At 44.0% G+C, this 13,587-nt stretch overlaps 1 protein-coding gene across 1 annotated transcript in view; it reads right to left on the reverse strand.

Moving 5' to 3' along the window:
* SLC43A1 (solute carrier family 43 member 1) overlaps nt 1-13,587 on the reverse strand; it is a 71,788-nt gene that overhangs the window by 32,464 nt on the left and 25,737 nt on the right. Inside the window, exons 4-5 of the mRNA XM_033920821.1 lie at nt 12,495-12,550; nt 12,217-12,293 (exon numbers count right to left, since the gene is read on the reverse strand). Of these exons, the coding sequence (XP_033776712.1) occupies nt 12,217-12,293; nt 12,495-12,550 (133 nt within the window). The remainder of the gene's footprint in view (nt 1-12,216; nt 12,294-12,494; nt 12,551-13,587) is intronic.

The following is a 13,587-nucleotide window of genomic DNA, read 5'->3' on the forward strand; positions in this document are numbered from 1 at the left end:
CACCAATAGAGAAGCTCATGGGCTCACACACCCCTGGCCCTATCCTTCCCCAGGGCAAGGGCAAAGACAAACTCAGAGAAGGGGAGGGGTGTAGACATATATGGCACCCGATGCTTGTGTCCACAGGAAAAGGCACTGGAACAGGTTGCTGAAGGTCTCTTCTAAAATGACCGTCACTAGGTGGGTCAAAGGTGCCAAAGACGTCTTGAGAAGTTACAGAGGAATATCAGAGTTGGTATCACAACAACACAGCATCCAGAGAAAGGCAGCAATGTGTCATGTGAAATTAAATGCAAGCATAGTGACACTTCACAAGAAAAGTCACAATGCTTCCTCAAGCCTTACAACACATGATGCCGTTTCATATGAAAATGTCACCTGATGGTTCAGAAGCAATGACCTGGTAAGTTTCCTATGGAGCAGAACTGCCTTAGGTTGGAGAATGACCTTATCTCAGCTATATATATGTATTACTGTGGTCACTGCAATATCAACAAACATTAAACATTCATTTTTTAAATTTTCTATACCATTCTCCCAGGGGAGCTCAGAATGGTTTACATGAGTTTATTCAGGTACTCAAGCATTTTCCCCTATCTGTCCTGGAGGGCTCCCACTCTATCTAATGTACCTGGGGCAATGGGGGAATTAAGTAACTTGCCCAGGGTCACAAGGAGCAGCATGGGGTTTGAATCCACAACCTCAGGGTGCTGAGGCTTTAGCTTTAACCACTGCATAACTCTACAAATCAAAATGTAGTGAAAGTGAGCCAAGTATAGGGCAATCAAGCCATTATGACATCAGTGATGAGGCTGGCTCTTAGCCATTATGACATCACAATGCCAGCTCTGGTTATTGCAGGCTGCAACTGTTCACACTATGTATTTATTCAGTTTTCTATACTGTTCTCCCAGGGGAGCTCAGAACGGTTTACATGAATTTATACAGGTACTCAATTATGTTTCCCTGTCTGTCCCAGTGGGCTCACAATCTATCTAATGTACCTGGGGCAATGGGGGGATTAAGTGACTTGCCCAGGGTCACAAGGAGCAGCGTGGGCTCGAACCCACAACCTCAGGGGGTTGTGGCTGTAGCTTTAACCACTCTCCCCATCAGACAGAAGGAGAAATTTAGAGAAAGGAGTGTTTGAATGTTTGAAGAAATGTACATTCAAAGAATGAGAGAAAAAGAAAGGAGATGGGTACAGTTTAGGGGTGAAAACCTTATGTGCACAACAGAAGAGTGGGACTTGGGGATAATTGTATGTGATGATCTTAAGGTGGCCAAACAGGTTGAAAAGGTGACGGCGAAAGCTAGAAGGATGCTAGGTTGCATAGGGAGAGGTATGGCCAGTAGGGAGGTATTGATGCCTCTGTATAAAGACTCTGGTGAGACCTCATTTAAAATATTGTGTACAATTACGTAGGCCGCACCTTCAAAAAGATATAAAAAGGATGGAGTTGGTCCAGAGGAAGGCTACTAAAATGGTATGCTTTCTTCGTGATAAGGCGTATGGGGACAGACTTAAAGATCTCAATCTGTATACTTTGGAGGAAAGGCGGAAGAGGGGAGATATGATAGAGTCGTTTAAATACCTACTTAATATAAATGTTCATTTGAAAGGAAACTCTGCATAGGATGAAGTTAAGAGGCGATAGGCTCCGGAGTAATCTGAGGAAATATTTTTTTACGGAAAGGATGGTAGATGCGTGGAACAGTCTCCCGGAAGAGGTGGTGAAACAGAGACTGCATGAATTCAAAAGGGCCTGGGATAGGCACATAGGATCTCTCAGAGAGAGAAAGAGATAATGGTTACTGTGGATGGGCAGTCTAGATGGGCCATTTGGCCTTTATCTGCCATCATGTTTCTATGGATGGAGGAGAACTTTGGGCTCTGTCTTTTTGGGGAAAGCCACTGCTTATCTCTGGGTTTGGTAGCATTGAATCTAGCTATTTCTTTGAATTCTTCCAGGTACTGTACTTGTGACCTGGATTGACCATTTTTAGAAACAGGATACTAGACTAGGTGAACCTTTGGTTTGACGCAGTATGTCTATTCTTATGTTCTTAGTCATTCAAGGAGGAAATTTCTCCCAATGGATTAATTTTGCACTCGGCGACAGTAATGAACCTTACTCCTAAGCCAGAGTTTGTGGAGTATGGTCTGTCTCTCTGCTAAGACTCACTGTAGCTCTTGTATCATGCCAAAAGAGCTTCTTTCTGGAGTTCACGTGACACATGCGAGGGTCAATTGAAAAGCTTCCAGCCTTATCAAGAACACAACATTTTTGGAGGGCAAAATGAAATGTTTTTTTCAGACCTTTCGTGCCTTCAGTAAAATATGAAACATCTAAACTAAAAATAGATGTTTACAGTATCTATGACCGCAGAATCCTAAGAAAATTTCTTCCCAACCAGCCATTTTTTCAGGTTCAGAAACAAAAAAGTCACACCGGACCAAATTCATAGAGTATGGTAGACAGGGAATTAAAATGAACAGTTCATGCAATTTCACCATTGCGATTGTTGATGTGTGAGCCAGTCCATTGGCTTGGTGGAAAAGAACTTTCTTCTTGGCCAAATGAGAATGTTTCGTCTTGATTTTGGTGCTTAGACATAAGCTAGCATAGTATTCGCCACTAATGTTTTTTTCCCTTTTCCAGATAGTCAACAAAAATTATCTTGTGGAAATCCCAAAAGACGGTCGCCATCACCATCTAGCCGATGGAGCTGTTTTTTGCATTCCTTGGAGTCGATTCATCTCTTATAATCCATTGCTTGGATTGTTGTTTTGTCACAGGAGTATAGTGATGAATCCCAGTCTCATCCACAATCACAAAATGCTGCAAAAAGCCATTCTCATTTCGCTTACAAATGCTCAAAACACATTTTCAAAATGCCCAATCAAACTTAATTTTGGTCGACAGTTAACAAATGCGGTACTCATTGAGCACTCAACTTCCTCTTGCCTAAATATTCATGTAGGATGGCGTGTACACAGTCTGATGATATGCCAGCAGCCTCTGCTATCTCATTTAGGGTCAGTCAGCGATCTTCCATCACAATTTGGTAAATTCATCAACCATTTGGTCAGTTGTTGCTATTTTTGGACTTCTGGAGCGTTCTTCGTCAACAAAGCTTGTCCGGCCACATTTAAACTAGTCAGCCCATACTTTCACCGTTGAAAATGAAGGACACATTACCATATACTGCATCTAACTCAGATTTAATTTTGGTAAGGTGATTTTCCCTTCAAATGAAGGAATTTTATCACAGTGCAATATTCAATTTTGTCCAATTTTCATAAACCAGAGCAGTTGTTCACTTTAAAAGGCTGACGCGACAAAATTAGATGTCAGATTGACTTGAAAATCTAACCATAGTCATTTGTCAACGCCATCTGCCAGACAACTATAGAACTGTGGTGCTGATCTTGATCTTTCTTGGTCAGACCAGAAACATTTCAACTGACCCTCTTGTATGGCAACCTATCCTGGTATATGTGAACATTCCTTTTAATCAAACCTGTGGTCCCAAAATAATAGGAAATTTTTCTGTCTGCTTCCACAATATTTTCTTGGTCTCAGACTGCATTTCTTGGTACTTCAGAATTTTTTCGCTCTCTTTATGATTCAGAGTAATACCTGGAATTGACTCCTCTATGATCAATGTCATTCTGGTGTATGCCTGGCTTCCTTGTATCCAACTTTTTATCAGTCTGCTTGATGTTGTCTCAGGTGACCAAAATCTAAATAATATTATTAAATTCTTAATTCTCTTCAGGTCATGATCCTAGTGCTTTTCTGGTACAGTAATGTTGCAGTGTTTTATAAAGCTTCCAATGGACACAATATGCTTTGTTGTCCTTAGTAAAACGCAGTACAGTCAATACAACAAACAGAATCCCCCACTCCTCCAGAAACCAGATTCTAATCTAGATAGTGCACCACTGAGAAAGAGAAATGAATTGCATTTCCCTTTGTACTGTGCAAAATACAAAAATCAGAGACACACATTTTCCAAAAGTGAGAGAAAATAAAAAGACTTTCTAGAAAACAATAAGCAGGAAAACCTCCATGCAGTTCTGAGGGTAGAGGTGAAAGAGGAGCTATTAACAAAATATGTAGTATCCAGCTACCAATAACAACCAAACACACTTTCTTTTATTCCGCCAATACCTTGCGGTTCTAGGCGGATTACAAAAGGATGAGATGCTGGTCATATCCAGAAGATTACAGGGAAGCTACTGGTTGGAACATTTGGAGTCTGGTAATGGAGTGAGGATAATTGGTTTTATCAGGAGTTTGTCTCGACATATTTCTTGAAAAGCCTGGTTTTTATTTCTCTCCTGAAGGTTCTGTAGTTTGGTGCTGAAATCAGTAAATTTGAGATGTAGCTGTCTAGTTTCGCTGCTTGCATGGCGAGTAATCCGTCGTGCATTTTTTTACGTTGAATGTCTTTGATTGGGGGGGGTGAAGGGTGTCTGAGTTCTCCATGATCTGGATGAGTTTTTCCGAGTTAGGCGAGTATTCAGGTAGGATGGTCCATTGCCATCAAAAAACAAAACAGGTACATACGTGTAACAGAGACACTAGTATAGGGGGCACTGAAACAAGTCAGGTATTTCTGTGCCAATACATATACAAACGGCCTCAGCAGGAATACAGTGGTGCCTCGCATAACGAACGCCTCACACAACGAACGCTGCACACAACGAACTTCATGTCTTGATTCACACAACGAACTTCGTTTCACACAACGAACTTCGTTTCACACAACGAAGTCGCCCGAGCTGCCGATGTATTGCATCCTTCCGCGCAGGCACTGCAGGCAGTCGTTAGTCACTGCGCTTAACTGCCCTCTCTCACTGTATACAGTCGTCCTTTTAAGATAAACTCAATATTTTTTATAGATCATGGCTTCTAAAAAAAGCAGGAAGGTGATTTCTGTTGAAATGAAACGGGAAATAATTAGAAGGAGTGAATGTGGGGTAAAACAGTGTGACCTCGTCAAAGAGTTTGGCCTCAGCAAGACCACCATTTTCACCATTTTGACAAATTTATCTTTTTTTATGTCATCTTAGCATATTTTATGCTGCAGAACGAATTATTTTTTTTAACATGTATTGTTATGGGAAAACGCGTTTCACATAACGAACTTTTCGCATAACAAACTTGCTCCTGGAACGAATTAAGTTCGTTGTGTGAGGCACCACTGTATTCCTGTATCAGTGACAGAAAGAAACCACGGCTTACCAAGGCAGCTTTTGAAGAGACCAGAGGAAATGCAACTCCCTTCCTCTCACACTAAACCTATCCCCTGGCTAATGAGAAATCCCTCCAAGATTCCCCAGTCCTGGGCTTCTCACCCTGCCACCCACTTCCATCTAAATATACATTCATGAACAAATTTATTTTTGAAAAGGTGCGGTGGGCATCCATGGTGGGTGCAATTGTTCCCTCACTTCTCCACTATAGCCCTCTCATTCGTCTCCATTCTCGAGCAATCCACTCTTCCCCCAAATCCACGTCTTTCCTCTCACCCCCATTCTCTTCTCCCTTTCTTTTGCACTCTTTTCCGGTGACGGGGCTAAATCGCGCGAGACAACGGTGCGCCGACAATTGAGCGCAAGGTTGATGGTGCGCCGAAGAAAAGCACTATTTTAAAGGGCTCCGACGGGGGGTGTGGGGGGGGGAATCCCCCCACTTTACTTAACAGACATTGTGCTGGCGTTGTGGGGGGTTTTAACCCCCCACATTATACTTAAAACTGAACTTTTTCCCTAAAAAACAGGCAAAAGGTTCGGTTTCAAGTATAATGAGGGGGTTACAACCCCCCAAACCCCCCACAACGCCAGCGCGATGTCTGTTAAGTAAAATAGGGGGGGTTCCCCACCAACACCCCCCGTCAGAACCCTTTAAAATAGTGCTTTTCTTCGGCGCGCTGTCAACCTTGCGCTCAGTTGTCGGCGCGCCGTTGTCTCGCGCGATTTTGTCTATGAACCCTCTTTTCCCATCTCTCCAACTCCTGCTGCAGCTCCTTCATTCCTAAAAGCTCTGCCACTACTTCCCAGGCCCCTTCTGGGTCTTAAGAGCTGCCTCCCTCCAAAAGCAAAGGGCCAGATCATGACTCTGCTGCTACTGTTATCTCCAGGGGATCATTGCGACTGTTTCACTGCAGCCAATTCAGCATGGCTGTTTCAGCACTGAATTGTCCTATAAAGCGTGCTGTGATGAACATGCTATAAAAAAAGCTAAAACAACAAACAATCTACCCTTCCCGTGGTCTTCCGATTCAGGATTTGGGTTTGTCATGCCCCCTAAAATTCTTTCCCCTTCTCCTCTCTGTCTGTGATCTGTGCCGATTCTGTGTTGCTGGGTGGAGGGGGGGCAATGCCCTCCACATAAGAACAGCCTTACTGGGTCAGACCAATGGTCCATCAAGCCCAGTAGCCCATCCTCATGGTGGCCAATCTATTACCTGGCCAAAACCCAAGGAGTAGCAACATTACATTATCTCAGAGTAAGTAAGATTATAGAACCCCAAAGAGTGCAACATTCCATGTGGAATCCCCAAAGATTGGCAACATTCCATGCTACTGATCCAGGGCAAGCAGAGGCTTCCCCCATGTCTTAAAAACAGACTATGGACTTTTCCTCCAGGAATTTGTCCAAACCTTTCTTAAAACCAGCTACGCTATCCGCTCTTACCACCCAAGGAGTAGCAACATTCCCTGCTACCGATACAGGGTAAGCAGTAGCTTCCCCCCATGTCTTTCTCAATAACAGACTATGGACTTTTCCTCCATGAACTTGTCCAAACCTTTCTTAAAACCAGCTACGCTATCCACTCTTACCACATCCTCTGGCAATGCGTTCCAGAGCTTAACTATTCTGAGTGAAAAAAATTTCCTATTGGTTTTAAAAGTATTTCCCTGTAACTTCGAGTGTCCCCCTAGTCTTTGTCATTTTTGACTGAGCGAAAAATCGATCTGCTTGTACCCGTTCTACTTCACTCAGGATTTTGTAGATTTCAATCCTATCTCCCCTCAGCCGTCTCTTTTCCAAGCTGAAGATTGTTGTGGGAGAGGTGCTTTTGGGAGGAGGTCATGACTGTCGAGTTAATTATAAAAAAATCTCAGGGGGCCTGCGACTGGCGGTTCACGTGGGCATTTAACACTCTTGCAATAGCTCTGCTGTCTCGGGTTATGAAATGCCTCGTTAGTGACACTCTCCACCCTCCGCTGTGCTCTGCGGGGTACTCAAACACCGTGATCTCTCTGCCCTGGTCAGAGGAAGAGTGACAGGAAACACAGCCTTCTTCCTCCCAATAGGAAAGTCCAAATTTTTTTTTAAAAAGCAATAAACACAGACAGTTGTCACTTGTGTGGCCGTTGGGACACAAACGTCTCAGGAATCTGAAACATTAGCGCTCCTTCCGATTATCCACCCCATAATTACCAGAACAGCACGTTCTTCAATGCAAGCTCAAACAAGCACCACTGTGCACACACCCAGCATACACATCCGCATCATTCAGCACAAGCATCCCTAAGGGGCTCTAAGCACACACACACGTACACACTGCTAATCTCAGCTGCATGAAACACACACTGATCTGCACAGTAGTTCTTAAACCTGCCTGGGGAATCCCCAGCCAGTCGGGTTTTCAAGATATCCCTAATGAATATGCATGAGGCAGATTTGCATGACTGCCACCTCTACTATATGCAAATCTGCCTATGGAGCAGGGGTTTGTAATACTTATATGTATATGATGTAGAGCACCTCTGGTTTAAGCCAGTGATTTTCAACTTAGTCTCAACGGCACACCCAGCCTATAGGGTTTTCAGGATTCCTACAATGAATAGGCATACACTGCTTCCAACATATGTAGATCAATCTTATCAGCGGAGTAGCGAGGGCAAGAGGCGCCCCGGTGGTGGCACACCTCCCCTGCTCTCTCCTTCACCCCCCACCTTCCTGCCATGCGCGCACCACTTCCCTTCCCCTGTACCTCCGTAACATTCCTAGCCGTTGCCCCAGCATCAGCTCTTCCTAGACGTGGGTCCAGGAAGTGACATCAGAGGAAGAGCTGACACTGGTGTGACAGCAGGTTGAGGGTTGCTGCTCGTGCCAGGAACTTAACAGAGGTACGGGGAAAGGGAAGCGGTGCGCACGCATGGCAGTGGAGGGGGGGCGGGATGAGAGAAAGATGGGTGCCTGTGCCCTCACCAAGACAGTGCCCAATTAATTGGCATGAGATGCGTTTGCATGCACTGCTTCCATCGTTATGCCACTAGATTTCATGCATATTAATTTGGGAAATCCTGAAAACCTGTCCTGCTAAATCATTAAGGACTAGAGCCTTAAGAACTGAACAAAACACTTCAGGAACCTATGCACCAGGGGGTAAATCTATAAAGAGGCACCTAGTTTTAGACCATAAGATTACACAAATGGCAGGATTGTACTCATTTAAGCACATACGCAACTAATTATGGAATAAAAACGAGCAGAAAAGCGACCTCCACTGACATGAGGGGCTGCTGAAAAGTTCTCAGCCCAACCAAGTTGGGGCAGTCTCCATCGAGAGCTGTACAGTGATTTTCCACTTTTTTTGTTCCGTCGGAAAAATACGGAACAAAAAAAGTGGAAAATTGCTAGACTAAGTGCCCTTGATGGAGGTGGGAGGGAGACGTGGTTGTCAATTTCGGCAGGCACAGGAGACAGAAGGGATTCCTTCTGTCCCACCCATTGCAAGGCCGCCAAGGAGTCGGGGTATGTGTGCAGGGTTTTTTTGGATTTCCGCAGCAGGCCCAGTGGAGGCCTGCAAGGCATCGGGAGGGAGGGAGATAGTATAGGGTCGTGAGGGAGGGAGGACAGAGTGCAGAGCCTGACAGGGATTGAGTGGTGCTGGGTGCAGAGCTTGGTGGGGAATGAGGGGGGCTGGGTGCAAAGCCTGGCAGACAGGAAAGGAGCAGATTACAGAGCCTGGCAGGGAGTGAGGGGGGGCTAGGTGCAGAGCCTGGCAGGGCACTTGAATATTAAGTCACCGTCTTATATTCGAGTCAACCATTTTTCCTCCTTTTGGGGGGGAAATGTGGGGTCTCGACTTATATTCGGAATGACTTATATTCGAGTATATATGATATGCTATTTGAAACCTGCCTAGAACTCTGACAAGTGAGGATTTAACATTTCTTTGGGTATTTTGGGTTTGTCTTTTTAAATGATAAAAATATTTGGATAACACTGAACAGTTTATGCTCTGTATATTATATTGTATGTCTTGTAAGTGAAGTTGGTAAAGATAATAATTAGTTAAAAATTATTTTTGACTAGCATCTTAAATGGGTCCTTCATTAACAAATGATCCTCTAACTGAATCTGCAAACTTTGAATCACAGAAGAAGAGTCTGCTTATTAGAATATCCCTAGTGAATATACTTGCATGGAGGCAGTGCGTGCAACTCTCTCTCATAAATATTCATTAGAGACCGCCTGAAAACCTGACTGGTGTGCAGCCCTCCAAAATTGCATTTTGATACAGTGTCAGAGTGAATGTTTGGGCGTGCCTCAGAGTCTACCCTGGAGATGCACTCTTCAAAAAAAAAACAAAACATCAGCTTTCCTGAAACAGAGGAAATAGCTTGCCAAGTCAGTCTTCAGACTCTTCCTGAAGTCCTATTATTTTTTTCTTGAACAGACAAATATTTTACCATGCCCACAGCCTGATTCAATGCAGCGAGATTCCCCCATTTATGCACCAAGACGTGGTTCCTGACTCCTGAGGGCTGCAGCTTGGAAGAGCTTGAACTCACAGCATGAAAATTATTTTTATAGACATGCCATTCATTGTTCATTTGTTTTTACTCCAAATATACTTACCGGTGGTTGGCAAATGTGATGACAGATAAAAAGGCCTCTATGTGAGGCTTTCTGATTTTCTCTCAATAGAGCTGGTTTCAGTAAATGACGCCGAAAAGTAGATGCCAGGAAAAATTTGCACAGCGCCAAAACAGAACACTCTTTATAGAATTTAGGTCCCAATTCTATAAATAGCATCTAAAACTTAAGACACCGAGTAGTGTGGAGCTCTATGGCGTAGCTAGGGAGGTAGGCCCCCAGCACGGATGTGCCGTGTGTGCCCTCATCGCCCCCTGCATACCTCTTGAAATGATCGCCACCTGCTGCTCGCGCCGGCCTCAGCTCCCTTCTGACAGCACGTCCTGGTCCCATGACGTCAGAAGTGAGCTCAGGCTGGCACGAGCAGAGGGAGGAAGATGCTGCTTGCACTGGCGAACATTTCAAGAGGCACCGATGCTCCCACAAAGACAGCGCCCAGAGCGGTCCACCCTCCCACCCTTGTTACGCCACTGGTGGCGCTTCTATAATTTCTATACATTCTAAAAAATGGAGGCACACTATACAGAATCACACTTACCCTCTCTTTTACAAAGGTGCGCTAAGATTTTTAGCGCAAGCTAAATATTATCGCGCACTAAACGCCAACGCGGGCATGTTATCCTACGGACGTGTTAGTGGACGTGTCGATTCATTATGCGCTAAATCCGCGCTAAAATGCTTAGCGCGTCTTTGTAAAAGAGGGGGTTAGTGGTGCCTAAAGTGGGCATGTTTCACAGTTGACACCTTTCTGGGTGCAAACCAGTGACAGCCGTTACCTCCGGGGGACTGGAGGATGGCTGTGTGACCGAGGGCTCTCTCAAATATTTAATATATTTGAAAATTTCACTTTAACACCGATTTTCTTTGAGTGGGATTTATTTCCTCCTCTCTATAGGTGGTCTCTCCCTCTCATCTCAGTTTCCGCCTTGAGGTTTGAGAGATTTTCTTTGCTTGTAATTTTACAAGACATTTACATGGAAATTTTAGATAAAGTGATGCCTCAAGAGCTAAAACTCTTGTTTTTAATTTTAAAAATTCTTTCCTTCTTAGTTGCGTAGCTCTTGAGACATCAGGGAAAATTCTAACCAAATCTCCACAAAATTTTGTCAATCTATTTTTGAAGTAAGTTTTCATTATTAACATTTTATCTATCTCACTCATGCATGTTATTACCAGAGTGGACCTACTCTGGATCACATCCTGACTATCTTCCGGAAACTCTTGTCAAAGTTATTTCATTAGTTACCAGATGGTCCACCTCCTGGACGGATTGTATTTTCCTTTGCGGAACATAATAACAATTATTTATTGGGAAATTTTCCGCATTGGGTAATCCCAGTATTTCTTTAAAATATTTCCTTAACAAAATTTCAGGAGACAATAAATGAGTTACTGGGAAATTAACCAGAATTGTGGTTATGTGGAAAATAGGCACTTCAAATGCAGACCTTTTAAAACTCTGGCCTACCGTTCTGGTGCCTATCTTCCATGAGAATCGTGTCCACCACCACTTCCAGCATTACCCATGCTTACAATGACGTTAGGCGTCACAAAAGCGCCTCCTTGGATGGGATATCGCACCTCCATTTTTTTGTTGTCGTTGTTTAAATTGCGGTTTAATTGTTTTTTAAATCAGCGCAACTAATTAGTGCATCAATTAAGCCAAGATTGGCCAGGTGCGTGCAATTTTTTTTTTTTTTTTTCTATAAACCAATAATTTTCCAGATTTGCAAGTATTTTTGTGAGCAACCATGTAAAATCTGCGAACGACGCTGTCAGCTTAGAGGGAACACAGGTGTAAATACAGATGGCCATGGGCCCAAACACTTTTTGGCAGCAGTGCAACATTGACGCAGCTGTCAGGGATCTCCAAGCCCTGTCCACTGAAGACATTTGCAGCAGTCAGCGGTAGCGTTCCCAGCTGCTGACATCAGAACCCCACACATGCTCATTTCATGCACAAGAACCAAATGTGTGCACAGGGTTCTGGTATCGGCAGCTGGGAACACGGCGACTGCCCTGAGACAGTCTGGCAGGCTGCCAAATGTCTTCAACTGTGGGGCACGGGCATCTTGTCAGCTAAGGTATTTCATTTTTAAGTTGAGGCAGGGGGGAGACAGGGAGCAAGAAGAAATGTGCCGTGCCATGCCCACCCACGGCACTGTTTCTTCAGTTAATCCTCTTGTCTGAATGCTCACACTCATAACACAGGGAGACACACTCTCACACACCAATGCCTGGACAATATGCCTCAGGGTCTCCTGAAACAAAAAAGTGCAATGATACAAGGGCAAGATTTTGTACTCACAGTGAGGGAAGTGAAGGTAAGGCAGATTCCTCCAAAGCCATTCAAGGAGAGAGCGAGGAAGATCAGTGGGGCAAGAACTACAAGAGGGAGAGAAAATGTCAGGCGAACAATAAAACCAGTATGAAAGAATTGAGGGAGGGAGAGACAGACAAGAGCAGGAAAAAAAAAAGAGACCAGGATTGAGAAGGAGAGATAGAAAGTGAGAGAGTAGGAAGTGGAAAGCCAGAAGAGGCCCTGGAGACCAATCAGAGAGCTGCTAAACCAGGAATTGTTCTTACCTGGTGGATCGTAACCAGCTAAGGCCATCATTGCACAAGAGGCAGCAAAACTGAAGCTGTGAGGGATTACAAAAAAAAAAAAAATAGCAGTAAACTTTATTTTATTCAGCAATACCAGGTACCACCCAACTGCACACACACACCAGGCTTCTCATCCTTCTTGGTGTGTGTAATCTCTTCAAGAGTCTCTTATTCTGCCAGTCTTTATTCTAATTAGTTCTGTGTTTGCAGGTTGACACTACAGTATAATCTTGTTTTAACGGACTTCAAGGGACCTGGAGAAACGGACCGTTATATCCAGAGTCCGTTATATCCAGAGTTACATTTTTTAAAAACTTTATTTAGGTCAACTTGAAACATCGTTCAGTCAATGAACAACAGTCACTGCACAAGCATATCAGCAACATCAAGAACAAAACTCAGCAAAACATTGGTACGGCACGAAATGATTGCAAACCTGGAACACTAAAAGATGTTCTAAAGCATTATGTCGTACTGTACTGGAAAGACAAATACTCTTGTCATTCTGCATTTTGATACTATATCACCGGCATGCCACGGCGCCTTGTAGGCAGAGCCTGTATGTCCATTATAGCCGAAGAAAATGACAGCTAAAACTGGCTCTCGGGACCAAAATAGTTGTCCGTTATATCCGAAAGTCCGTTTTATGCGAGTCCACTATATCCAATGATTTTCTGTATGTTTATAATGGTGCTCGGCCGGGACCAGCGGACCTCGTCCGCTATAGGCGAGGTTCCGTTATAAGAGAGTCCGTTATAACGAGATTATACTGGATTATTCTTCCTTTCACTGCTGAGTGTATTTAGGAATATGCCTTTCCCAATTCTCTGAGATCTTATTTAATAGGCTACTAGGTTTGGTATGTGACAGTCATTCATAAGAACGTAAGAATAGCCTTACTGGGTCAGACCAATGGTCCATCAAGTCCAGTAGCCCGTTCTCACGGTGGCCAATCCAGGTCCCTATTACCTGGCCAAAACCCAAGGTGTAGCAACATTCCATGCTACCAATCCAGGGCAAGCAGTGGCTTCCCCCATGTCTTCCTCAATAACAGAGTATGGATTTTTCCTCC

This window comes from Geotrypetes seraphini, chromosome 14 (assembly GCF_902459505.1).
Source record: "Geotrypetes seraphini chromosome 14, aGeoSer1.1, whole genome shotgun sequence".
NCBI classification, from domain to species: domain Eukaryota; kingdom Metazoa; phylum Chordata; class Amphibia; order Gymnophiona; family Dermophiidae; genus Geotrypetes; species Geotrypetes seraphini.